Source organism: Aythya ferina (genome assembly GCF_964211825.1).
Source record: "Aythya ferina genome assembly, chromosome: 2".
Lineage (NCBI taxonomy): Eukaryota > Metazoa > Chordata > Aves > Anseriformes > Anatidae > Aythya > Aythya ferina.
This window is the reverse complement of record NC_140297.1, coordinates 16,926,559-16,954,178: the sequence shown is the minus strand read 5'-3', so window position 1 is coordinate 16,954,178 and position 27,620 is coordinate 16,926,559. Positions and strand designations below refer to the sequence as shown.

The 27,620-nt window shown below is 38.2% G+C and overlaps 1 protein-coding gene across 5 annotated transcripts in view; it reads left to right on the top strand.

Annotated features, from left to right (window-relative positions):
• Window positions 1-27,620, top strand: part of WAC (WW domain containing adaptor with coiled-coil) — a 59,091-nt gene that overhangs the window by 7,624 nt on the left and 23,847 nt on the right. For all 5 annotated transcript variants that reach the window (XM_084507376.1, XM_084507375.1, XM_084507374.1 and 2 more), the window contains exons 4-7: window positions 17,249-17,355; window positions 17,952-18,067; window positions 18,457-18,569; window positions 20,030-20,338. In XM_084507376.1, the coding sequence (XP_084363502.1) occupies window positions 17,249-17,355; window positions 17,952-18,067; window positions 18,457-18,569; window positions 20,030-20,338 (645 nt within the window). The remainder of the gene's footprint in view (window positions 1-17,248; window positions 17,356-17,951; window positions 18,068-18,456; window positions 18,570-20,029; window positions 20,339-27,620) is intronic.

The following is a 27,620-nucleotide window of genomic DNA, read 5'->3' as shown; positions in this document are numbered from 1 at the left end:
TGTTCGTTTTTCATGCTCTTTTAGCTAATCCATACAGACTATCAGTAAGCCAAGTATCATTAAATTATGCAGAACTTGCAGGGAAAGGCCTGTCTGGTTTGGCTGAGAGAAGAGGTGCTTTTCATTGCAGTGTCGTTTGCCCTCTGCAAGGTGTCTTCTAGTTCAACGCGCTGTAATAACTTTCTGGTGGAAAACAGTAGTTTAATGGCACCAAACTTGCAGTGTGAATTACGTTTAAGCTTCATACAGGCACTTCCTAGGAATATCTTTACTCTGGGTGTACAGAGGAATTGTTCTTTACGTAAGTTCTTCAGTAAGGCCAAAAAAAAACGTTCTGGCATTGAAAAACAGTTCTTGACAGTGATGCTGTTAGGCCCTTGCATTGCCAATACATGGTTGTAAAGCAAAAATGAATTTCTGGACTTTAACATCTGAAGAGAGAAGCATTTATACATGTTGAGCAAGACTGATCTCCTGTTAGTGTGTTCTCTTGAATTCTGAAGGGTCCCAGAACATCGTTGTATTTCACCGCAGGTGTTTCTGCTGTAACTTCAGCATTTGATGGTTCTGTTTCTGTTCTTCAAGGACTTGAAAAGATTTCTTAGCTTTTCACAATAAAACTACCCTAGAAAAAGTGCTTAAGTTCACTACCTCACTAGCTGTTCCTTTATCCCAATATTATATTAGACAGCGTTCATAAAAGAGCACTGTTTATCTACTACCGGGCTTATTCTCCTTATTTGTTTTGCACAAGTTTCATTTTTTTTTCTTTTAGTGAAGTGGTGTTTTTTGTTTTTTTTTTCCCTTGGAAAGACTAGCCTAATGATGCAGGGGTTTTTGGAATAAACCTGTATTCCTTTGGTGCTACTAAAAATACTAACCAATAATAATTGTGGCTTAACAGATTTTCGCTGAACGTTGTATTTCTGTCTGCAGTTTTATGGACAGGGAAGAATATTAGAATTTTACCACATGCCACTTACCAATTTTATTTAAATCTTTGTCCAAGTGTTGCTTTGTGGAACAATACTTTAAAATTCATTCATCTGTAGTGATTGACAAATTTATGGTAATATATAAGGGACAAAATTTTGTCAATTTCTGAGGTGTGAGCTTGTAAAAAATAGTTGATCCTGTAAATTTTAACAGCGTTTTAAATTATTCCAAATACATCTCTTGACCCTGACATTCACTTCAAATATTTTCCTGCTGCAGATAGTTTTTCTCAGGCCTTCAATGAAAACAAAAATAAAACCCTTGAATGTTGATTTTCAGTTCAGCTCTTCAGAAAATTTGGCTATCAGCAAAACAGCCTGGAGTTGTCCCGCATAGCTCGGAGAAATACGAGTGTCTCGTGAGAAATTCTGTTGAGGGAGGAGAATATTCTGCAAATCAGAGTTTGGTGGATGCATACTGGCAGACTCCCATCATCTTGCCGCAGGTTAATAGGTCTGAAAGAAGGAGATGCTTGTGTATCCAGCCTTTTTCTCTTGGACAGCACTTGATTCTTCTCAGTACTTTCAAGCTTGTGAGGTCGAGATGCATGTTTTAAGACAAATTATACTTGGTTCTGACTAGAAACTGATGAAAAGGAGCACTACTTGGAGCACTACTCAAAAATAACATTCAGTTGGACATTCTGACTTCCAAGTTATTGGAAAGGGAGATGCATTTTTGAGTGGATGACTGACAAGACACCTCATTATTCACTTTCTCTTTATGAGAACTCTGCTAAATGTTTGTGGCCTTGACTTGTGACTCTATGTATGCAGCAGCGTTACGGTGTGTTTGAAGGGAATGGAAAACAAGATACCTAAATGCCTTTCTTGATTAGACCCCATGCTACTTTGGAATAATTTGCTTCTTGCTGTGCCTGTTACAACGAGAAGCGTTGAAAGGGAGTAGTATGTCAAAGTTTGATGCTGTAATTTTTCTGTTTTGCTTTTAAGACACACCCAATTTTGTTTCTACAACAGTGATACGATAAAATAATTTCCTGCTTTTGTCATCACTCAAAAAAGGCATGTAATGCAGTATTGATCCAAGTAGCAAAGGCAAGGTGCTCAAAAATGAACTAGATTCTTCTGTGAGGAAGAAATCTTAGGATTCTTCACAATTTGTCAATAATTTGTCACTGAATGACAAATAATAAAAACTTGTAATTGTACAGAGCTGGTAAAGCTATGTAAGAGTGCAAATGCTAACTTCTCTGCAGGTAAAAAGTGGTCTGCTGTGTGAAATGTTACAGGAAGGAGTGGAAGTATTAAGAGAAGGAAGATGACTGCAGATAGCGATGACTTTTAAAACAGATGTGAAACTCCTGACGCAATTAAGAGCATAAATACTGAGTGCAGTGTTAGCCAGAAAGGCTTTATAATCAGAGGATATCAAGTAGGACCTGAGAGAGGTTACCTCTTAAAGCTAATGGGACAGCTATTGGAATACAGTCTCTGCTTTGATTTTCACAGTTTAGGAAGGATGCAAACACGGAGATTTTCAGAGAAGAGGCCAAAAAAAAAAGAGGCTGTAACTGATACTTGGGCCTTAGAAGAGACTTGATGAACTCTTGGTTTAGTTGCAATGGAAGCATTAAGGGTTTAATTCAGTTAATAACTACAGTGAAAAGAAATGGCATACTTTAATATTCATTCATATTAAAGAACTGTAATGAGTTCTTCAGCAAACAAAGGTGCAGCAAGATCCAGTTAGCTTAACTGAAGTATTCAGAAAATAGAAATTAGGCACAATTTTTGCTGTTGTCAGTAACAATTGGGGAAGCTTAGTGTGACAACTTCTGCAGAGCTAGATGTTTTCAAACAGAATTACTTAAAGACAGTTCTCAGAGGCATCTTCAGTGCAGAAAGTTGAACTAGCTGTTCAGAGATCCACTGGCAGATAAAACAATAACGTGAATATTTGTTATTCAAATGATCTAGATTAGTGGCCTCTTCAAAATGGAACAGATTAGAAATTGTGAGTTAACTTTGTAAGTAAGACTCCTGTGATAACTTTTTTTTTTTCCTTAGTGGTTGAACTTAGCTCATGGCACATGGAGGTTATCACAGAATAGAATCACAGAGTCATATAGGTTGGAAAAGACCTCTTAAGATCATCAAGTCCAAGAGTTACAAACCTGTGAACATAGTTCGTATTGAACTGTAGGATTTTTGGTCATTGAGAGTATGTTCTTCTGAGTGCTGTTTTGAGGTCAAGTGAAACTATGACAGATCTACTGGCAGCATATATGCTTTGATTTGCTTGACTGGTTGTTATATTTGCCAGATTGGCTTTTAGTATGAGTTGGCCGTAACTACAGAGCTTCATCTATTTGGACAGTATCTGAGTATCATGAAATTGCTTTAGTGTTTCAGGTTTGCAGAATTTGCATATGCCAAAACAAATGTAAAGTTCTTGAGTTTCTTGTTTTCTTTGCCAGGACTTGTTACAGAAAGGTTGACATGCTTGCCTGGGTGGCTTTTTACAGAATTATTTATAAGGCCCTTCTACTTCCCCTCCCCCCAGCATACATATACATTATTTCAAAATTAAATTCACTGATTTGAAAGAGAGTAATTGATACGCTCTGTAGGTAAAGATTTCTGTTTTGATTAGAGAAGCGTTGTATTCATTAAACTTGTCAATTGTAGATCATGTTTTTGTGGAATAATGTGAATTTAGGGAATAATTTGACTTAAATAATCCTTCAAGCTGGTTTTAGGTTTATCAAACTGTTGTTTTTTTTCCTGATGTTTCCAATCTCATTTTCTTGTTCGTTCCAGTTAATTTTGGTTTAAGTATACTGAAAATTAAAATGTAGAATCTTTTTTTTTTCTGAATTGTGATACAGATGTTTTCACTCAATAGAAAGGATTAGTGTGTCTTGCAGAATTCCTTGAGGAGGTATAAACTGAAAGAACTTGTAACTCATAAGAACTTGTGAAATCTTTGCTTTAAATGAAATTTCCTTTTCTTATGTATAAGACGATGAAGTCAAGATACATGATCAATTATCCAAATGAAATTGCTGTCAGTTTTTCTCCTCTCCATGCCAGATATGCTGGCTTATCTATTTGGATACTTTTCTTGTAATTCATTGTGACTCTAAAGGAAGCAGGCAAAGTAGTTGGACATAGGAGGGTGACAGCTTGATAGTGACATGTGGCTCCTTGCTATCTATGTTTCTGATTCCCTTCCTCAACTTCAGCTTTGACTGAATGTGAGAAACGGATCTGGGTGTAGAGACTGAGATAGCTACAGGATGAGACGAGAAGCAGGATCAACTAGGTTACTTCTGTTTACATTAAGATCAAATCCGTTTTATTTAAGTATTAAATAAGGCAATATTGAATGGAAACTGCTGACACATCATTTTGTACAGTAATTTCACGAACATTTAAAATAATAAAAGCCTGTGCTTAAGATAGTAAAGCTTCTTATTGAAGAAAAAAAAATTAAAGAAATCTTCTGTAAAATTACATTTTCCTCTTTTTTGAAGCTATTTGTGATATTTCTTTAAAAACATGCAAAAAAAGTGTGTTATACAGCAGTACAAAGTGACAGTATTTTGATCTGAGGCACATGTGTTTTGCGGCTCAGGAAGTTCTTGCAGTACAATCTGTGTAGGTGTTCTTGTGAGTCCAATTCATGTGATAAAGTGAAATTCCTTCTTAATGTTTTCCTAACTTCAGAGAGTTGGGAGAGCTACCTGAAGTGTAAATAAAAATAGCTCTTCTGTGCCTCCTCATGGGCAGGTGACTAAAACCCAAAATGCTGCCATGTTTAGGAGTGGAAGAATACAGATTCATCTCTCTCCATGTGTGTAGAGTTGAGTTAATAGAAGTGCCTATGTGGTGGATCCTGAACAGGCAACGACATGGAATCATTTTGATAAATTAGGAGGAAGGAGGTGTGTTTATCTGGGATGTGTTCGTATGTGCATTTAAATCCCCAGTATGAGCAATTTGCTTTTATTTTAAAGCCAAAAAGTTTGGCCATTACTGGGGTAAAGTAACATCTTTAATTTGATGTTTTCTCGTGAAGAGCTGTGCACTCAGAACTGGTGCTGTCATTACCCCGTGCAGTTGTTCTGTCAGAGAAGCTGCCGACCGCAGAAAAGCTTGTGAGAAGGGAAGCTGTGAACATGCTGACTAATTTTGGCCTAAGCAAAAGGCAGTGAGATGATAAATACGTGGAAATTAAAAAAAAAAAAAATCTTAAAGAAAAAATATAAACCATTTCTGGTCTGTTTTTAGTGATGTGAGAGCTTTACATTTTTTCCTGTAACTGTACCAAAGGATTTGAGGTTTCAGTGATTCTGCTCTTGCCACTAGTTATCTTACATCGGCTTATTGCAGGATTCTGAGGATCAGCCTTTTTGTTAAAGGAAAAAAATCGTAATTTGAAAAAAGAACCATAGTAATAGGTATGTTAGCATTAGATTTTACTGGTTTCAAACTAAGTAAATATGTTAAATTGCCTTTTTTGGAGCTTTACCACCACAAAAAAAAAAATCAACCTAGTTAAGCCTTCCAATAAAAAAAAAAAATCTCCCCCACGCACTGCTTTTTCAAACCTGTTACATCTGTTACTAGAAGTAAGTTTCATTATCCCTGGAAAGATGTTTTTTTCTTAAAACTTGTTTCTGTGGAAGAGAATATTACTGTAGAAATCTGATCTGTTTCAGAAAATATAGGGCATGGCAGTCTTCTGAAACATTTTTAAGCAGCAGTATTTACAGCTCTGTCCCAGTTACACAGATTAGTTGCTTTCCCTTGGTTTCCTGTATTTCTTAAATATCCTGCTGTTTTATGTCCTCCAAAAGCGACAGTCTTCTTCAACACTTCTCTGGGTGCGTTTGTTACTGAGCTTGTCAGAGTAGCTGAGCTGTAAATTATTCATACCTATCGGTAACAAAAACAGGGAAGGAAATCTATGATCTGCCCTACTGTTGCGTTTCAAACATACCTGTTCACCTGAGAATGTAGGGGCAAAAACGTCTTGTGTTTTGTTTTTTTAAGTCAAGGCAAATAATTATTGCCCAAAGCCCCATCCAGCCTGGCCTTGAACACCTCCAGGGATGGGGCAGCCTGGGCCAGGGCCTCACCACCTTCTGAGTAGAGAATTTCCTCCTAACCTCTAATCTAAATCTCCCCTCTTTTAGTTTAAAACCATTCCCTTTTGTCCTGTCACTGTCTGCCCACGTAAAAAGTTGCTCTCTCTCTTTCCTAGTAGCCCTCTTTAAGTACTGAAAGGCTGTGATGAGGTCTCCCTGGAGCCTTCTTTTCTCCAGCCTGAACAGCCCCAGCTCTCTGGCTGTGGCCAACGAGCCAATTCCTTATTCACTGAATATTCTACCATTCAAATCCATTTCTTCTGAAGTTGTTGAGTTCCTCAGCCCTCCCAGTGTCTGTTGTTAGCATTTCTCCCTTCTCATTTATTGGAGGAGGAATGCTCTCCTTGGCCTTCCTTTCCTGAGCAGCGGACCTCTAGAATCCTTTCTTATTACTCTTTGCAGCCCTTGCCAAGTTCAGTTCCACCTCTGCTTTGGCTTTCCTGGTCCCGTCCCTACACATCTGGATGGCATCCCTGTACTCTTCCCAGGTCACGTCCCTGCTTCCCCTACCTGTGCATTTCCTTCTTGCACCTCAGTTTGACGTGTAGGTCCTTGCTTAGCCGTGCTGTTTTCCTGCCTTGCCTTCTTGATTTCTTACACAGGGGGATGAAGAGATGTTGTGCTGTAAGAAAAGCGTCCTTAAAGATTTGCAGGCTCTGATTCTGTCCCTAAGGACAGTTTCCTAGGGGATCCCATCCACTAATTCTTCAAGGAGCTGCGGGTTTGTTCGTCTGAAGTTCAGGGTCCTGGCTTTGCTCTTTGCCATGTAACGCACGTTTATGTGTAGGTTCCTCTATACAAATTAGGTAATGCACTTAAACACAGGAGGAACAAATGAGGTAATTTCATGTAATTACATTCTTCTGGCTGATGGTGATTTCATGTCAGCTGTCACCCTTGACATCAGCGGGCATTCACGCACCTCCTGCTTAAGTGCTTTGCTTATTCAGACACCTGCAGCTGACAGGTTAACGCAGACTTAATTTTCAAATCTTCTCACTTCTTCTGAAAGAATACTATATTTACCTGATGTAATATGGGGAATAATACGATCATTTTCCAACTCAAGTGATGTCAAGTTCACCTTTCTTACTGGCAAAACGCTGTCTGTGCTAATGATTGCAATCTCTCTCCACTCATTTGAGAGTGTTTACTTAGCTAGGGAAATAAATGAGACACTTCAGCAACCAGGGAATCGTAAAATGTATTTTCAGTGTGTAAACTTCAGCTTTTGTGGAGAGTAAGGATTTCCTGGGATTTCTTCTAGTAAGGAAATTCCAGGAAAGATCAGTTGAATTTTTCTATATATTTTTAAGAATTATTAATTTGGAGGAGGGAATAATTGTCATCTAGTGTGCTTTCCATGTTGGAGAATTGTATTGCACAGCACCTTCGTTAAGCTATGCTGAACGTTGAGCCTGACACTGGCTGGGAATCCATGATGTTAGAAGCCCAGTGCTTTTATTTGTATGTGTAATATCTACATGCATGTGTATACATAAAAATAATCTCTTTAGGTGTATCCTTGCTATAATTGAGTGTTTTTCTGTAACTGTACTGCATGCATACGAAAAAGACCTACTGTAGTATATATTCAACTAGATTTTATGTTGAATGGCACAAGGAGATCCATTTCTGTGTAGTTGCTATTTCTGTGTGCTTGCACTTCTTTGGAGGCAACTTTCTTCATGCGTTTTTAGTCTCAAGAGAGTACTCTGACCACTTAAATGGTCTGGTCATCTCTGAAATTAACATCTGAAGTTTGATACAAAGAAGAATGTAAGTCTTGCAAGAGGCATGTGACCAGAATCTGTGTGCGCCTGTGGGGATGGATAATGCAGTTTTATGATAAGGTAAAATAAAAGAAGTCTATATTCTTGCTGATTTTTATAAAAGTTAACTGTCTCTGCTTTTTTCTTTGAGCAGAATGTTAGCAACACGATAAACAGCAGAAATGAAGGTGAACAAATGCTTCTGTTGTTTTTTTTTTTTAAGAAACGTTTTCATTAATGACTGTTGCTTAAACTTTAAAGAAAGTTCCCTTTAGGCAAATTGTGACATGGAATGTGCATTTTTTTTAAAGAAGTTAAGCATGGAAATGTCACCAGTAGTTCACTACACGATCTTCGATCTTTTTTTCTGAGTGAAGGTGTTTTATAGCTTTAACAAGATAACAATGAGCTCGGTATTGAGGCAAGGTTGTTAGTTCCACACAGTATTGATCAAACAGAATTTTTGCCTTTGTGTATTGAGGGTTTAAATACAAAAAAAATTGTGCACTAGCTTCCTTTAAATGCGTTTTTTTTTTTTCTTTCCCTCTCTTCGCTGTTTTGATCTCTCTTGCTGGTGTTGAATGAATACCGTTGCCTGGCACAGGGAAGCCCATGGTGGAGGTGCTGTTGGACTTCTATCACCAAACTTTATCTCTTTGTGCTGTATTACAGCATTGTCGTGGCAGGGCTGTTCACTAGGGTTTTGTGGCAAGGCCTCAGAAGGGGGAAATTCAGCCTATTGCCCTTACGCTGTGCAGATCCACTTGGAGTTGAGATAACACCGTTTTAAGTTTGTGGTAAGAGTTCTGGCTATCAATTTGACGCTCTTGTTTTGCATGTCATAATTGAACCCCGAAATAACAAAAAAGCATTTGCTTGAGGACAAAAAAAGTCTCTTCCTCACTTTCTTGTTCTGTATCAGAGAGATGAGTGTTTTCTGAGCTATAGTCAAGAACTAAAGCATGGTTTTGCTTTACTCTCAACTACATCTAATTACTTCTTAGGGTAATGTTCCACTCTAATGCAGGGGGGATAATGTTAGCAAGTGGTGCAAGACTAAAAAGACCTATAGTCTTTTATATAGTGGGGAGGTTGGTGCTTTGTGGTTTTTTTTTCTATTTTTTTAGAGGGTCAGGAATATGACCGTGAGTTGCTGAAGTTCACAGTACCTTTTCACACTTCCCACGGGTAAAATTGTTTAAGCTGCTTTTTCAAGCAGATTGATCTCAAGTAAGATCATAGAATCGTAGAGTGTCCTGAGTTGGAAGGGGACGCACAAGGATCACAGAGTCCAACTCCTATAGGAGTTAGGCAGCTTAGGTATGCCGGGACAGGCATTTTAGGCATGCTAAGCAGTGTTGAGGATGTTGCTAGCAATGTTCTCTATTAGCTGCCCTAATCCAAGGGGAGGAAATAGCAAATGGAAATACGAGGAATTTGGTGTCCACTTACAGTTCTTAATTTCCTTTAAACTCGACGTGTACTTTTCGACTTGTCTAAATGGGTCTGCTTTAGAATCTATATAGTCTTTCTAAGGTGTTCTAACTTTTCCTGGTAAGAAGCTGACTGTCTGCTGCTTTATTTTAGGAGAAACAGGAAATTCATTCAAATAATACTGCTTACTGATCCTCAGAAATGAAGTAATACCGATGTAAATTTTTACAGGTGATTTTAAAACCTTCAATCTTTTTTGCCTGTTTTTATTTTGATCGTTGAGATATCAAGAAAGCTGCCAATATGTGTTTTCTGTTAAAAAAAAAAAAAAAAAAAAATGGTAGGGATTTGTGAGCGGAAGGAGACTTCTGTGGTAGCTTCACATACTATGTTAGAAGTGTTTTACATTTATGTACCTGTGTTTATGTAGACTTACCTACATTACAGTGATGAATTCAGTTGTGATCTAGGGGGATCACAATCTTAGCCAAGGAAGCACCACCTGTGGAAATACGGTATATTTATATATATATATTTATTTTTAATTTGTTTTTTTTTAAGAAGGTAAACCTTTATGCAAAGCACTCGGAATTTTTGAGTTGGTAGAAAGTCATTTTGTGTAGCTTGGTTGAAGTTTCTGTTGTCTAACCAACTCCTTATCTTGAGTTAACATATATATTAACTCAGATAAAGAGAAAAATCTTTGAAATGTGTAACCTACTTGGGAGGAGACTTGGATCTGTTGTTTGCAGTACTCAGCGTAGTGATGTAAAGGTGCGTAAAAAAATCACCTTTGGAAAATGGAAATGATACACATTTGTCTTTGCCAGCTACTCTCTTTCCCTGCTTATTCATGCATCTTATTTCTGTTTCTTTGCTCTGGACTATGAATTCCTGGATAGCCTCGTAATTGTTGTGAAAGGACCCATGGAAGGCAGCCTGCACTTGTTTATCCTCTTGTTCTCCATGCCAAGGTAGAGAGGGAGTTCCCTGATTTTTGGTAAAACACCTGAATAAAACTGTTCTGCGTGTGAACCGAGGTGTAATTCAAGAGATAAAAATAGGAAGAGAACAACAACAAAAAAAGCAATAGTGAGATGGCTTGGCTGCCAACTTGTTTGTAGTTGTAGTAGTGCTCCGAATCTTACTCTTTCAGGTACCTGTTTGTATTTTTTCTGGAGTGCAGTGGAAACCCGTTTTTCATCCCCTAGCCTTTTTACAAGGAATGCCTTGGGACATGAAATGTTTCAGCAGCTCACTAGATTCAGTGAACTTTGTTCATTGAACCTGATAGTTTTCAGCAGTGTGTGCAGGTTGAAAAATGATTTCTCACTGTTAACTGGGGATGGGCGGGGGGTTAAGGGAAGGAAGAAAACAGCCCCAAAAATCTTTAATTATTTTGCTGTAGCTATAGCAAGGAAGAAAATGGATTAGAAGGGGATGATTGGACAAAAATAGGTTTATATCTCTTCTGCCAGTGATATAGTGATATACAGCACCTGAGCTGTTAGGTCCATTCAGACCAAAGTGCAGCAGCTCTAGGAAAACAGCCTGCCTGCTAGCTGCTGGAGTAGTAAATCCCTCAATATTGATATGTGAGAGCTCAGGGTGAATTTAATTTGAGCCATTTTATTATTGCCTTTGCTTTTGTTTTTGATGGGCAGATAACTGCTGTTCTTTCTAGAGGGGTTTGTACTGTTTGGCTCAAAATTAAACTGCAGTTTCTGAAATAAAATTGGACGTACCTAATTAAAATAGAGATGTAAACAGAAGATAGCAAACTTGTGTTCTGTAATGTGTAAGAGAAAAATAGAAGCTAATATTTCATTTTAATGATAAGTAGTATCTTGGAGTTCCTTGGCTATTTTATTAGTTAAACAGTGCAAGTCCTTGGCTTTCACTGGTTTATTGCTCCTGCCTTTTCCTTCTGGAGGTGTTCCTTAGCATTTTAGAAAGACAGACCTACTTTTATGTTGTTTTTCTGAAGTAAACATATGCATGTAGTATCCTTTTCATCCCTTATTAGTAACGTGTCCCCCTCCATGTTGTGTATGACTGTTACACTAAGGTCTTGGACTGATCTCCACAGAAGCTTCTGCAAATGCTAACTTGGAGAAAAAGATGAAAAATTCTTTCCAAAGGGAGGATTGTCCTGAAAACCAGCTGTTAGAGAACAGCACAGGCTTCTCTGTTCCAGATAAGGGACAGGGCATGAGAGGAGGAAGGGCAGGAGAGGAAGTGAGGCTCTGTAAGTTATTTTGCTCACAGTGTAAAACATTTGCTTCTGGGGGCATAATGAGTATTTAATCGGGTAGTAGAGCGATCAGGCTAGTGTTTTCTTATTTGGCAGAGCACTCTGCATTCAACTTAGTATGTTATGAATTTCTGGAAAATGTTACTGCACAGTCGGTATATTCTCTGAGGCCATTGCTCTGCTAGAAAAATGCAATTTTTTATGATTTTAGTTGCCTATGGAAGACAGCCATATTTTATTTCAATACAGCAGGCCACATAAAAAAGTACTGAAGAAAATCATGTTCTGTCTTCTTATTTTTACATGTGGCAAATAAAAATGGCTGTGATAAGCTGTTCAGTTAGTGCTGAGACTTGGGTATTGTGTTCCCATTAAGTTATTTTATTCCCTCCCCTATGCAGAACTGTAGAAAGTGTTCTGCACAAACATTTTCATGGAATTAACGTTAGCTGAAATACACTTCAGACGTCTTAATTTAAGCACACCAAGGCTGTATCATTTTAACTCTTTAAACAAGTCTTAATTAGTTATCTCCATAAAGTGTCACTACCATAAACTATCGTGCTGTTAAACTTTCTGTTAACAAACAATGTCCGTGCTGTTGAGAAGGGTCACATTCTAGCAGTGTCTCCGGTTGAACAAATTGGATTGTGTGTTAGCCAAGAGATGGAAAGGGGAGTCACAGAACACTATCTGTGGAGTATAAATAAGTTGAATAAACTTCCTTGCTTTTCTGCTGCCCAGTGCTTCTTTCTGTATGCCTGGTTTCTGAGCACAGAAGACTATCCTAAAATCCTTCATAAATCCCTTTTGACGCTGGTGGGAGTGAAGGGGAAGGACAGGCTTTGAGTTACAGCACTGATTATTGCTGGGGGGTGTTTTTTGTGCTCTCTGCCTGGCTGGTGGGCATTTGTAAACTTTGTATTATCTGCACTGGGACTTTTTATTATGGACAAAAGTGAGGATATTGACAAGGTATATATATCTAACAACAACAAAAAAGGGATCATAAGTGCTCTGTGTGTAGATTAGTGTAAAATTAACTAACATACAGTACAGTATTGTTCAATTGTACACTGCTGCAACCACCATAAACTTACTCTTTGTGCTTGGCCAAAATCTTGGATATCAGGGGAGGTGTGTGATCGTATTTACTGCCTAATTTCTCAGTGTTAGTTTTTTGGAAAGGATGTAAACCAGCATTTTCCTATCGTTTGCTGGTGTGAATTATAGATTATCTTTTGAAGATAACTTTAATGTGTCTCAGTGTTCTGATACTGCTGTTTCAGTTGGAGGTTTGTTGATACTGCATGATATGAGACAGAAGTCGTTTTAATTAGGCTGCGACACCTGGATGCCAGAGGAAAGTGTTGACTGCATGGCGGTATGTTTGAGTCTTTTAATCAGGCAGTGAGCAAATTGGTTTAAGGTGGTTACAAATTGATGCTGTAGTTGCTAGTAGAGGTTTGGGAAAGTGTTTCAGCTTGTTAATGAAAGATGGGAAGGAGGGAAAGAAATTAGGTGCTTTATTACTATCTAATGCTTACCTAACTCAGAATTTCAACTTTTCTTAAATGTAAGAACTACTGAAAAAGTTGACTATACTACAGGATGAGGTATTTTCTTCACCCTATGTTATGTCTGTTTCCAAGTCCATCATAGTGCTGAAGCCTCATTGTGGATCAAAATGTCATTGATTCAGCAGTTTGGATCAGGAGAGTACTTTTAAAAAAAAAAAAAAAAAAAAGTGAAAGTGAGACTTGGCATGGCAGAACCTCCAATGTGTAGTAGGCATAAAGTCACAGCCGGTTTTTTGAATTGGTTCCCAGAACCACGCTTTTTGTACTTCCTGCTGATTTTCATGCATGAGTGAGGAGGATTTTTTTTTGTTGTTGTTTGAAAGACTTGAAGATAATTATGATAATTTAACCTTAACCTGTCCTATGACCTGTTCATAACGAGCGATAGTGTTAGTGACGGCTTGCTGTCACCGTTGCACCGCTGCAGTTCTGTACAGCCCTAGTGCTGTGCCATTTTTGGCAACCTGCAGTTAGAAATAGCTCTCCCCAGACTTAATCCTTCCCAAAAAATGATTGAGCTGAGCAAAGTCACGGTGACGGTGCTGTGGACATTTCCATAGGGAGTTCTGGAATTGCTACATCCTAACATAAGCTAATATGTATTTTAAAAACCAAAAGTCTCTTTATCCTTCTAAGAAAGTGTGAGCCTAGCTAGCTTTAACTAGGAGGTTCCAACTGTTGGGAAGAAATAATAGGAAGTGCTATGAGGGAACACCTCCAGGGGCAGTGAGCCTTACCAGGCCTGTTTCTGGGCCATGGGGTAATCTCAGCGATCCCGTCCTTGTGATCTGCTTCCCGTCAGCAGCTTGCTGTGCGTGCAGCTTGGAAATAAATGCAGAGCTGATTGCAGCAGTCACAGCTGTGTAAAAGGATTTGGGGTTAGGTGTTGTGAAACCAGCATATGAGGGGAACTCCCCCTCTTGGTTAGAGGCAAACCTCCACAGGGGGGTCGCTCTTTGAGTACCTTTCTACCTTGGTGAGCTCCTGAAGATCCTGAGCAGCTTTCCCTGGGGACCTGAGCTGGCAGTGCTTGCAGGGCTGGGTTGTCAGAACTCAGAGAACTAAGATCACAGAGTTCTAGCGTGTGGTTAACTTGGCAATGTGTGTTTTTGCTGTTTACGTCTGATCTGTAAGCCGTTAACCTCGTATGAAGTGCCTAAAGCCCTTGTTCTTCAGAGCCTCGGCTGCTTCTGAGATGGAAGCTTCCTAACAGCAAGCACCGTGTCGGCAGCTCCCTGCCTGCTCGTTCCCTTGAGATTCTGGGCCTGATCCAAACGTAGAGCGGCATTAACCAGAAAACTAAACGGAGGTTTGTGGGGAAAAGCTGCACCTCTAATTGCACTCTGTAATTGCCCCAGACACCACCAGGTATGTAATTACAAGTGGCCTTTCGAAAAGCCCAAGGAGCTTGGCCTGGCAACCCGAGGCCGTCAGCATTGCAGAGAGGCCACAACGGGTTTTTGTGCAGCTGGGGCCAGCTCAGATCACTGATTTAGGGCAAGTCCAAGTGCGTGCAGCCTGGCGGTCCTGCAAGGAGCACTGCAGCTGGGCTGAGAGGCCTGGGGGGCTCCTTGGGCAGGAACTGCAGCAGAGCAGAGCAGGCGTTGCCATTATCAGGGCCAGCTGTAGGTGGGTGTGACTGCAGCGCTCTGATACTTGCTCAGAGGTGCTTTGTGACTCAGCCCTGGCTGGAAAAAAGCCCTCGAGGGAACAGTGCCAAGTGGGGGGATGCTGCTGAGCCCTTACACCAAGTGGGGGCTGAAGGGCTCTTCAGTGAGTTTGAGGGATTTGTTTACAGGAGGGATAGAATTGGCATTAAAGGATTGTATTGATTTAATACATACGTTGTTGGCTCATACTCTTGTTTGGAAAACGCTTATTAGATTATTCAGTGTGGCTGTTTATTTAGACCACGATAGGACTTAAAACTCACCAAACACATATTGAGTATGCTGAATATAGCGTAATGGAACTGCATCTATAGTAGAGGATCACAAATAAACTATACTCGTGTTTTCTGAAGTATTAAAGGGACTGATACCAACAATTTGTTTAGACAAACCATCTGATAAATTTCCATCTTTTTTTTTTTTTTTTTTCCTTTGAAAATGGGGATGATTTTACCTCATAGCAGAAATTAATGTGTCTGTGGTAAGCAACCTACAGAAATATGTGAAGATATTTAGTAACTGTATCTCAGTAGAGTCTGGAAAGGGTACAGTAAATAGATAAAGACTATTAACAGGATGATTAATACAAAAATAATAAACGTCTATCTCATTCTGTAATCAGTCTATGAAAAAGATCAAGCCTCTGTTGATACGGCTGATGGTGGAGCACAGCCTTGTAATTATAATGTTCTTACATGCATTTAATGGAATTAGTCTTTCTATAAATGCATATTGAAGTCTAAATTCTGGAATATTCTAACTTACAGTGAACGAGGTGACTTTATATGTTATGCAAGTTCAATTTTTTGTTATTCAGATGTTTGCAATGCACATGAGTATGGCTCTGACAAGATTGACACCCCAACATCATAAATGTCATTCCACCTGGCTCTGAGCACACCAGGTAGTGTTGGTGTAGCCCTAATTGTCTTGCTTTAGCTAGGAGACATTTCAGAAGACTTCCTTTTTCCTCTCCCTACCCGCAGTATGTAAGTGAATGTCATATATTTGTTAGCCAAAATAGTGCTGGAAAAGGTTTAGAATTACTGATGCTTTGGGTTGCCAGTACCGTGTATGTGCAACTCCATCTTTATCCTTTGTAGAGGACTAAATGTGTTAGTCGTGGTGTATCTCTTTTGTGATTGTTTTTCTAACCTGTGTGTGGGGGCACAAGTTTGAAATAGTAATTCAGTCAATGCTTGCATAGTCAGAAATCAGAATTTGTATTATAATCTCTCCTGTGCTGTACGTGGTAATATTCCTGGTCATCATCTGTGTGTGTGGCTTTCAGAAGACTTGTAACAACTTCTCGTAATGGCTTCGTTCATTCCTACCTATTACTCCAGTATTGGTGGGCTGTTTATTGGTGGATGTTTATTGTAGTTGCTCATAAGATTTCGTTTTTGCTATTTACAAAGCTCTTTGACTTCATATTTAGCTTGCTCTACAGTATGTGAAGCTGCTAATTCCTATTGTAGTATTCCTGGGTATTTAAATACTCGGTAGAGGAAAAGACAAAAAGAATATAAAAGATTTTTCTTAGTTTGGTGTGATTTATGTGAACACTTACAAATTAGGAAGAATAGAAAAACTGAACAGTTTGTACTTCGAATTTCACTACAGCCTCCTACTCCTTCAAAGAGCAGGATGTTTATAATAAGATCACAAAGGGTAAATGGATGAGATTGTTTAACTGGAAATGAGAACCGTTCAGGTTGAATTGGTGACTTGAGCGTAGGCACAAATGTGGTTGTAAAAAGTGCTTAAAACTGTCTCCCTTCTCATATCCCAGCTATTCCTTTGTGTTCGAGTGCTATCATGGCAGGGAAGAAAACTAGGTTATCTCAAGAAGCAGTTGTTAGAAGGCCAGAAGCGTGCAGCCCTCTGGGAAAGGCTGTTTTTAGTATTCTAGATGTTGGCACCTGTACTGCAGGAAAATTAATCTATATGCATAAATAGAAATAGTTACAAGGAGTCTCAAAAGGGTTAAGAAAACAGCATTGCTCCAGTGAACTTAAAAAAGGTTCTTGTGCATGTAACACAGCGCTAATGATAAACCCATTTGAACTTTCTAGCTTAATGTTGAGGAGAAAATATTTCTTAATTTTGGAGTTGACATGTTAGCATTTTTTCAGCCTACTGAAAAATAAAAGGCAAATGAACAAGCTACATGTTTTGTAGTGGAGTGAGATTTGAGAGTAAAAACAGTGCAAGGACAACCTATGTTATTGTAACGGGAAAAACAAAGTGAGCTTTACCCTTTATGCAACAGAAAAAATATGTGTATGTGTCTCCTGAAATACTTCTGTGTTTGACCTATGTCATGCTCCAGGCTGTGGATGATGTGCCCTTCCCACCTCCTTAGAGTGCAGATGCTTAATTTCTTTGCAAACAAACAAGGTAAATGTCTTTCTTTTTTCTTTTAGGGACCAGTTACTCTCCACAAGAAAATTCACATAACCACAGTGCTCTTCATAGTTCAAATTCACATTCTTCTAATCCCAGCAATAATCCGAGCAAAACTTCTGATGCAGTGAGTATTTTTGATTGGTATTTGTCCTTGCATCAATCACCCCATTCAAACAGACTTCAATAGCGTTTTGTCTAAAATGGGGGGAGGGGGTTGTACATTATTTGCTTTAATGAATTATCCAACATCAGGCTTTATTTTATAAACGCTCTGCATGCACAAGCTGCAATTGTTATATGGTGTAAAACTATTCTAATTGATAATCATTAGAGGTTTGAGGTATATATCTTGAATGTAAAATATGACATGATTAAATGAAGTAGATACAGAAAGAAATATTTCCATGAACTTTGTGGGTAAAGTCGTATTGTCTTGTCTAAGTTTAATTATTTATAAGACAAAGTACATGTTATTGTATCTCAATAAGCATAGTATTATATTGGGGGGGGGCTGGTGAGAATAAAACAGAAGAAACTACTATAGAATGCAATAGGAGTATAGTGGTCGTGTCTTTAAACTATCCAAAATGAAACAGGCATTTAGAGATGGTCTAAGTAGGAAACAGTGATATGGGTGCATGTGAGGACACCACTTAGTTTTAAATGTGTATGTTAAAACTCTGGGGTAGCCTTTTGTCCAACACTGTTTGTATTTTAAAGGCTTATGATTCTGCGGATGATTGGTCTGAACACATCAGCTCTTCAGGCAAAAAGTACTATTACAACTGCCGAACAGAAGTTTCACAGTGGGAAAAACCAAAAGAATGGCTGGAAAGGTATTTGCGTGTGTCTACTCTCAATTTATAAAGAACATACAACTCCTGTGGTCATGTAGAGAGTGGTTGAGTTTATATAGTAGATTACTGCTATAATAGATTGGGTCCAAGTCTAGTCTTTCTGCACTGTACATGGCCTCTTGCACCTGTTTTCTCCCTTGATGATCCCAGAGGCAGGGGAGGGGAAATGCACATTTTCTTTGCTATCTTAGCAAGCCAAAACAGGGCTTCAACAAGTGCTGGTGTCAGGAAGCAATAGATAGTTTGCCAACCCCATCTGCAGCAGTGACCTATTTGAATGATTTAATTCATCTTTATGTAACTTAACTGGTAGAAAGTATTACTAGGTGATGTAAATTTTGACTTAACTTGTGCTTTCTTTTCTTCAGAGAGCAGAGGCAAAAAGAAGCAAGCAAAATGTCAGTTAACAGTTTCCCAAAAGATAGGGATTACAGAAGAGAGGTGATGCAGGCGACAGCTGCCAGTGGGTTTGCCAGTGGAAGTATGTGGTTGCTTTTTTATTTTGTTTTGTTTTTTTTTTTTTTTTTTACAGTAATATATTCTTGTCTTGCTTGCCTTACTGTTTTCTTTTCCAAACTTACAGAATAAAATAATTCCTTTTCCTTAACTGTTTTTCTCTCCTCTTTATATAAAAAAGCCAAATCTGATGGTGCGGACAGCTCTCCCAAATGTTGTTCCTTAAAATAACCCTGAGCATTTATTAGTACAACAGTTGCTTAATGCTTTTCGTGGTACTCCTTTATGCAGCTTTCACTGTGTAACTTAATCTCTCCATGGGTAGTTATAGAAGCTTGCATGGTTTATGGTATAGTTGCAGTGTTGCGATTATTGAGACTTGTCAATTCTGAGCATGAAATTAGAAATAAAGAAGTCTCTCCTAAAACCTTGATTTAACACCTGAAAATAGTAAAAATAACTTGATGGATTATGATATTGGGGTTTTCAGAAGCCTGTACGTGTTATTGAAAGGGTATTTGTACTGAGCCCATACAATTAGCAAAGCCTTTCTCAGACTGTGAATTTCTATTTGGAGTTTTCTTTTTCCTCATACCTAGCTTTAATCTTTGCCAAGTTTTTCTAGGAAATGTGTGACCGTTTCCTAGAAACGTGTGAGATTTCTTCTGTATGCAGATTTAGTTTTGTTAACTTCGTAGCATATGTCTCAAGATGGTTTAAAAGGAGAAACCAAAGTTTATTTTTCTAAAGTATCTTGTTTCTTTGTATTGCAAGGGACTTGACAAAGCAGAGGTGTGTAAAGGACTGTTCTTCTGTGTACATTGAAACACATTGCAGTGCTAAAACAAAAAGCATAATTACATATTTCAGTAACAACTTGGTTTGTGACACATGAAGGTCTAGGAATTGAGGGGAAAAAAAAGTTCAGGACTCGCATTAGCATGTGACAGATGCAGATTAGTTGCCCACTTCGTGTGTGGTTGTCTTGAACTAATTAAACTAAGAAGTAATTCTTTGTGGTAGTACTGAAGTAACTTGAAATGGAATTCTTTGAAGGCTATGATTTGAAACTATTAAATTATACTTGGTGCTCAGTATTTTTAATGAACAAAAGAAAAATGGCGCAAATTATCTTTTAACACTAAATATAAGATGGATATAATAGATTTTGATTTAGATTCTTTTAGGAGACTTCAAAAGGTAACTTTGACTGTAACGCTTGTTATAAGCAGCCTTTCATCAAAACACAGTGCTTAACCGGAACTCTAAATCAAGGACAGGTCAGAGAAAATGCAATTTGTCAGTGAGTAAAATGAATTTTGCCTTTTTTGATGCTAATCTGCTTGAGATTTTTTAAATCATAACAAGTTCAGTCAGTTCTAGTTATTGATGTGCAACTGTATTAATCGCAGTATAATCTTAGACGAGTTTCTAATATATTTTTTTTCCTTTTTGCAACGTTACTTGGGGAATCCTGAAAAAAAGTGGAAGACAAGCATTCCAGTGACGCCAGTAGTATGCTCCCACAGAATATTTTATCTCAAACAAGCAGGCACAATGACAGAGACTACAGACTGCCAAGAGCAGAGACTCACAGTAGTTCTACTCCAGTACAGCATCCCATCAAACCAGTGGTTCATCCAACTGCTACCCCAAGCACTGTTCCTCCTAGTCCATTTTCTCTACAATCTGATCACCAGCCAAAGAAATCCTTTGATGCTAATGGAGCATCTACTTTATCAAAACTGCCTACATCCACATCTTCCATCCCTTCACAGAAAACAGAGAGAAAAGGTACGTCTAATGCAATTCCGTGTAGTATTTAAAATGATGCAGTGCCTTTGCTTTGCTTTCTTGGTTCAAATATGTTGCTTCTGGAACTGAGATACTTCTGGTGTTGTCTGTTTGTAACCCAGTTAGTATTTTGATGTGTTTACTTAAACCACATTTGCTCTATCTTACACAATTTTAAATTGACACTGTAGTGTTTACTGGCTTATTCTGCAAATTATAATTTCAGATGATCTCTTAGTAATACATTTTAGTTTTTTTTCCTCCCTCATGTTCTTTTGGATCTTTGCCATTTTTTGAGTTCTTAACATAGATGTAACTACACTGTTTGAAAGTCATTTTGGACCATTACATTTTCTGAACTGCTGTTACGGTTTGGAAAGCTAGTGTCAAACTGCAAGTGCCATTTTTACAGAAAGCAACAAAATTTTCTACATATCTTTAATAGCTGCTCTTCTGTTATGATCTGTGCTTCATGATATACTGGATGTTCAGGTCCAAGGCTGCTGAAGTTTGTATTTCTTTGTAATATACCTTAAACATTTAGAATAATCAAACAAAGATCATGACTTCTCTGTGTGTTGTGAACTTTTAAAAATCTACAAATTAATTGGATTTACTTCTTTGCTAGGGAAGAAAAGCTAAAGAAGATTGTGGGACTGGAGAAGTGTATTATTAGTGATATTTGTGTATAATTGAGTTCCTAGAGAATAACATTGTCAGATGATGACGTTTTGGGGGAATTGGGAGAGGAAAAAAAAAAAAGATAATCTTTTTTTAATATAAAGTGTTACCTAACTAGGATGACACTGGATTCATTTTTGAACAGCCTGTTGCCCTGTTGAAATATGTGAGTCTGTCTAGGAAGAATGATGAGTCCTAAAAAGCACACCAAGATGACTCAGGTCTGATGTTGGTCTTAGTTAGGCTTTGCATTTACTTTCCTGCCTTCCATTTTTTTAATTAAAAAATTGCAGATTTTAAGTGCAGATATAAGTACTTCAGATAATCCAAACTCTATTGTTCATTGACAAATAACTGCAATGTAAGGAAATTGCACGTGAAGAATTTTGCTGTTTTTCATTAGATTTTGTGCAGTGTTCACAGGACCTGAAACATAATTGACTATAAATGCAGAGGAACAGAGGAAAGCCTTTTCCTATGCAAAGGAAGCAAGGTGTCTGTGTGTGGTTCCTGTACAGAACACCATGAAGTTACCTGCTTCAGCTCAACCTCTGTGCTTTGAGTGCAGTTTGCACTCTTTTAAATGTGACAGTGCAAAATGTCCATGTGATATGTTCTATTCTTAAGCATATCCTCTCTTTTTTTTGTTGCTGTCTTTAAAATATACTGAAAGAAAACACATTTTACTCTGTTTTGGATGTTTGTTTCTTGTTTGGTGTGTAATTGGACTTCAAACAGGGTATTCTTTACCTGTTTACCACATACCTTTCTTACTTGCTTCCAGTTAAACTGAGCAAATGCATTTTATTGCGGCTGAAGGAATTTCCCACTGTGACTACTGCTAGAAATGTTGGCAGATAGTTCTAGTACTTCTTACATGCAGTATTTGTTTGAGAACTGAGCATATACAATTGGGTACATAGTGCAGGTGACCATATGGGGCAGTCTTAACACTATAAATCCTACCTGTCAATCTCTGTTCCCTTGGATGCTTCTGTCTTAATAACCACTTAATTCCTGTATTCCTACATAAGAGATTTTTTTTAAGCTTATGTGAGTGAAATGGATATGTTCTGCCATACCGATGACTAGTTGATGTAAATATTTCATGGCACTTAATTATGAGCAAATACAGCACTTCCTGAGCTTCAGACAGGGTGGATTGCAGTTTTAAAGGTAGTAAGTGAAGGGTTAGAATAGGTGAATGTTAGGCTTGACACATTTCTTCATGCATTTCGACATGTTGCTTGAATTATCTCTCTTCATTCAGAAGCAGAAAAATTCAGTGCAGATAAAAAAACATTTAAAAAAGGTGTTCTCAGTAGTTTTGCCTTTTTATTTTTTTGTGATTAAGACTTTCATTTGTTTTTTGGATAAGAAATTTGACCAATATAATATTTGTAGCACCGTGTGTGTTTGAATGAAGGGAGTAAGCAGTGTTGTAAGCAATGTTTTTGTCTAGCTTTCTTCTGTTACTCATTCTCCCAGATTTGGTTGTGAACCTGTAGTATGATAGGTATATCATTTTTCAAGTATTTGTTCGTGGTTGTTGTACAAAATGAAGAAAACCTTGTTCTGAGATAGTCAGTTCAAACAGTCTTTTAAAAGTGTCTTTGTAGAATAGGAAAATGGTTTGAGAGGTTCATTTTTATGGTAGTCGAGCAAAAAAAAACAGCCTTTGATTTTTATTTTTTTTCTGGTCAATAGCTGTGCCATCCCATCCCTCTCTCTCTCAAAAAGAGGTAAAGCTGTCTTTTAGCATTGCTTGTAAAAGTAGCTTGGTCCAAATGACTGAATAATATGTGAATTATCTTGCCTAAATGATTTTTTTTATTCCTGTCAATGTGTTGTTGGTGGCGATATGCCACTGTTTTAATAGTTCTGTTGTGTGTATTATTTTATTTTTTTTTTTGATGCAGTAATAGCTATGAAGGAAAAAGAAACACAAACAAGAACACTTTTTTCAGCTCAATCTCTTTTGCTGCAGGGGTATGTTGTAGTCCCACAAGGAGATTGAATAAAATCCCTGGCTGAACTATAGCTCAGCTCTTAGCAGTAGTCCTCTGCCCTCAATGGCTGGCAGTGGTGGAGAGTTCCTGGGGAACTATTTGACCTCTACCCTTTGATTTGAATGTTCCAGTCAGAATCTGCTGCTTCTGTTTGTGCTCACTGTGAGTGCTTTATGCAGGTAAAGTGTGGGGTTGCTTTTCCTACTTTTTGGCTGCTTTATCTGTAGGGCACACCACATATTTTCCTATTTCTAATTCAGTTACTGTATGAAATATTTTACCGTCTGTATCTTAACAGCCTGTGTGTCTGTAGGATAATTCTCACACCTTTCCAAGTCCCGTCCTGTTTCTAGTCCAAGTCCACTTCTGTTTCTAGTGCAGCAATACTCTGAAAAATGTCTGGCAGAATTCAGCAGGATGGCCGCTGCGGTGTTGTGTGGGTGGTGATGTGGATGCTGACAGATCGAAGTGGTTGGTCAGTGACAGCTGAGCTTCTTCCTTATCCTTTTCTCACCCTCTTGCTTTTCATACTTATAACACTTGCTAGTCTTCAACAGTGAGTTGGTAACCTTGCTCCTGCTATTGTTGCATCTTCTTTGGCAGAGTTTTGCAGTTCTAAGTATATTACTCAATTCATACAGTGGTTACAAAAAAATGACATTGGTGAGGTTGTTAGAGGTTTATTCTGCTGTTTCATACATGTTTGCTGAGCATAGCTTTTGCATTTACTCTGGCAATTGGGAAAAATTATAAAAATTATCTTCTGAGACTGAAGTAATCCGACATGAATAGAATACATTTTTTTTATTATTATTTTGGAGAATTAGAGTACGTTTGAGAGAACCCAGTTGCTGTTATTTCCTTAGTTGCATTTGTCCTAAAGTATTTACAAAATGCTTTGCTTCTAAATATTCACATATCTTGGTAGGGCTTAAGGTCCTTAATAGATGGAATTGAGCTGTGCGAAAAAGCTAAATGCGACTCACTGCTCAGAACATGGTACTTCAGCACAAATGAATGTGTTATGATTCTTAGCCATCAGCACCGAATCAGAGCAGTTCAGTGAGCTGTTCTGGGTGGTAGCTGTTCAATTATAGAGCAGAAGGGAGGTGTAGGGGGCAGGAAGCCATTGGCTTTCTGAACATTGTGTAGTGCTGGTTTCCCCCCATGGAGAGCACAGCATGAGAGCACGTGTGTGACTTGTCAATGGCAGAGATACAACTCAAGCTCACAATATATGAATTCAGGGAACTGAGCGCGTTGTGTCTTCTAATGTCATTAAAAGAAGCAAAACAGGAAAACGTGAAGTAGCTAGAGCTACTGGAATGCAGAAGGGGTCATATTGATAATTTGGGAATTACCCAGTCAATTGTGAGTAATTTCCATATCATCATTTTATATATTTTTATATATATATATATATATATATATATATATATTTGTTGGAATAAATCACCTGTCCACATACATGCCAGAATAAGAGCAAGCCATCTACAGCAGTCTCCAGCCACAATGCGCAAGGAGCCCCTCAGCGTGCTGACTGTCAGGAGGAGGCCTGTAAAGGAAGCTGCTGCGTGCGCACACAAATTCCTCATCCCTCTTCACTTCTGTGACACACACACACACATGTGCGCTCTCTCACAAATTCCTCGTCCCCCCTCAGTTCTGTGTCACAAACACACACACACACAAGAATTCCTTGTCCCGCCTCAGTTCTGAGGCCTACCAGCATGCCTGTGCAGCGCAGCATGGGGACGAGAAGGGCAGGCCCGGTGCAGGCCCAGCTGGCACTGTGTGGTGCTGACAGGGCTCTGCTGGAACAGGATGCCTGGGGGGACTTAGTTTTTCACTTCCTGCATTAAATCTAGTCAGAATAACTTTATTTCAGTGGCAACATACTAGGCCAAAAACTTCATTTCACCTGTAGATGCTGGTTTGCTTAGGAGCAAAGTGGTCTTGTCACGAGAGGCAGCGACTGGTGACAGCAAGATTCACGAGCCTTTTAACTTACTGCCACAAACTTGGAGAATCTAAGCTTTTGTCTTCTCCTATCTAGGCTGTAATCAAAGAACGTTGTGGCACAGCTGTCTAAAATAATCTGTGGTAAATTTTTCTTGAAAAGATTGCTTGGCCCTTTTGTTAAAAAATCCATAGTGCTTGGGAACGTTCAGTATTTCAGTTCTGCCTTGAAATGACGTTTCGGGGGCAAGCAGGAGCCTCCAGTTCACTTCTTTCACTTGCCCCTTTGTGAAACCTGCAACCAAGATGCACCTTTGTACATCTCAAATTTCTCGTAGTCCAGCAGAATGATTTTAAATAGAAAGCCCTCCTCTAATCATTGTGGTCTTCAGAAATGCTTTGTTCTAATGTAAAACCGCTTACGAGTTCTTCATACTACTGTAAATTAATCTCCACGCCTGTTTTGTGTTTGCCATCTGGTTGCTTTCTTTTCCTACTTTTTTGGATGGCTTCAGTTCTTGCTTCTCTCCCATGATAACAGATACTGGTCCAGAAATGTGTTTTGGTCTTAAAATATATATAGCCTGCATCTAATTAGTTTGTTTATCTGTTTGGGTTTTTTGCTTGCTCGTTTTGATTCGGAACAGTGATCTTAAGAGCTAAAACATAAATATCAGTTAATGAAGTTTCCAACAGGTCAAAAGATCACAGTGGATTATGTTCTGCTCTTAATTTTAATTGTTCTTTTTTTTTTTTTAAGAGTTTTATTTGGTACTTTTATGATAGTAGCTGAAATTTTATGTGAGATTAGAGTCGTTTGTGTAGAAGTTGGTGTTGATGTGAAGGAACTTGAGAATTACCTTGTCCAATAGCAGGCAACTTTAACTCACTGTCATCTTAGACGTTTTTATGACCCTTTACAATATGGTTTCTTTCCTTTAAGAATGCTTATTCTAAAACACACACACAATTTGCATTTTCTTTTTGTAAAATTTCATAGTTTCAGAATTAATCCATGATAGATGTATTAATGCGTAAAATCAGATTTATGAATGACTGCCATGTAATCAAAAGCCTTATTTTGCAATAATACTGTACGTGGCTTATGAACGTGAAGTTGAATTGACTCAGGAGTACAGAACAGCATGTCAGAGCTGTGTAACTGAGAGATTTGTGGAGAAATGCAACTTTTCTCAGTATGCAATCTTCACCTAACATGTTCCACAATGGTTGTGACTTCAAATTCAGAATTAAACAGTCCTGTAACTCTTAACGCTTTATTTATTGATTAAATGTTTTAGGAACTGGGAAATAATAATTTAAATGCTGAAAAAACAAACCGAAGTGTGTGGCAAGTCATACAGTGAAACAGTCTGAACTTAGAGCAGATCAGAGAAGGGCTATTAGGGAGGAGGAGAAGGGTGAGAAGTTTCTGCTTCTACTTGTAGGAAAAGCAGGAGAAATGCTGCAGTGAGTGGCAATGTGAGGATTTTTGTAGAACTGACACTCCCATCTTGAGGAGTTTTAACTGGTTATGTTAACTCAAGAGGTGGAAGTTGCAACTTCTGGTGTCTTAAATGAAACAAATTTTAAATCTTTGTTAAGTATACAAAAACAGTTATATAATTATTTAGAAGTTTTTTCTTAATTGGCTGTCATTTGTATTTCCTTCTGTCTGTGAAATAGCGTGTCCAGTCTGCAAGCGATGGAGTGAAGTAGTTTGGTTTAAAATAAGTAATGAAAAATGTGATTTTACAGAAATAGTCTGTATTCTGTATTTTTAGCATATTTGCTTCCATCACAAAGGAGTTTCCCATTATTGAGAAGAAAATGGCCATTCAGGCTACTTAAAAATGACAAATACTTCCACAAAAATACTTTTCAGACTTTTGATTTGGCAGAAACACTTTTGTACCCTTTATATCACTAAGTACGTATAGATAGTCGTGATCATAGGGATACATTCATCTGTTACATCTGGACTGTTATTTTCATAATGTTAGCAGTCTCAAAAAATGGAAATGTTAGTCTTAGCTGTTAGTCTTAGCCATGAATCTTTTCACGTCATTTTCTCTAGGTGTTTAATGTGGGTGGAAACAAGCAAAACAAAACATACCTTTCATAGGTGTATTTTAACATGTACTTAAAATGTCTGTAATAGTGCAGTTACAGAATAGCGAGGAGTGTTTTTATATTGTCTAAAAGAATTAATTGGATTGTGTTGGTTGTTTTGGTACAATACACTTTGTATTTTTGTAGCAGAGAAGCTCACTCGAACTTAAGTACTTCTAAAGACCTCTGGCATTCAGTGGTTTTGTAGGGCAGACTTTGAATCTGCCCTACAGCAGACATTGAGTCCTGCTGTACAAGAAACGAGAAACACCCAGCACTGATCTTGAGGTCTGCCTTCAGTGTATTGCTCGCTCAAGTTTGCCTTTGATTCGGTTTCTTTTTTTGTGTACAAAGCTGCAGCATGGGTGAAAAATACTTTAAGCTGTTTGGTGTAGTGGAGTGATTTGAAGCTCAGGTGTTGCTTATGTGAATTCATAATACAGTAGTGAGTGCTTTCTTGACTTGGAGTAGATAATTTCTTCTTTTTACCACTGGTCATAGGAACATGATTGGACTGATGT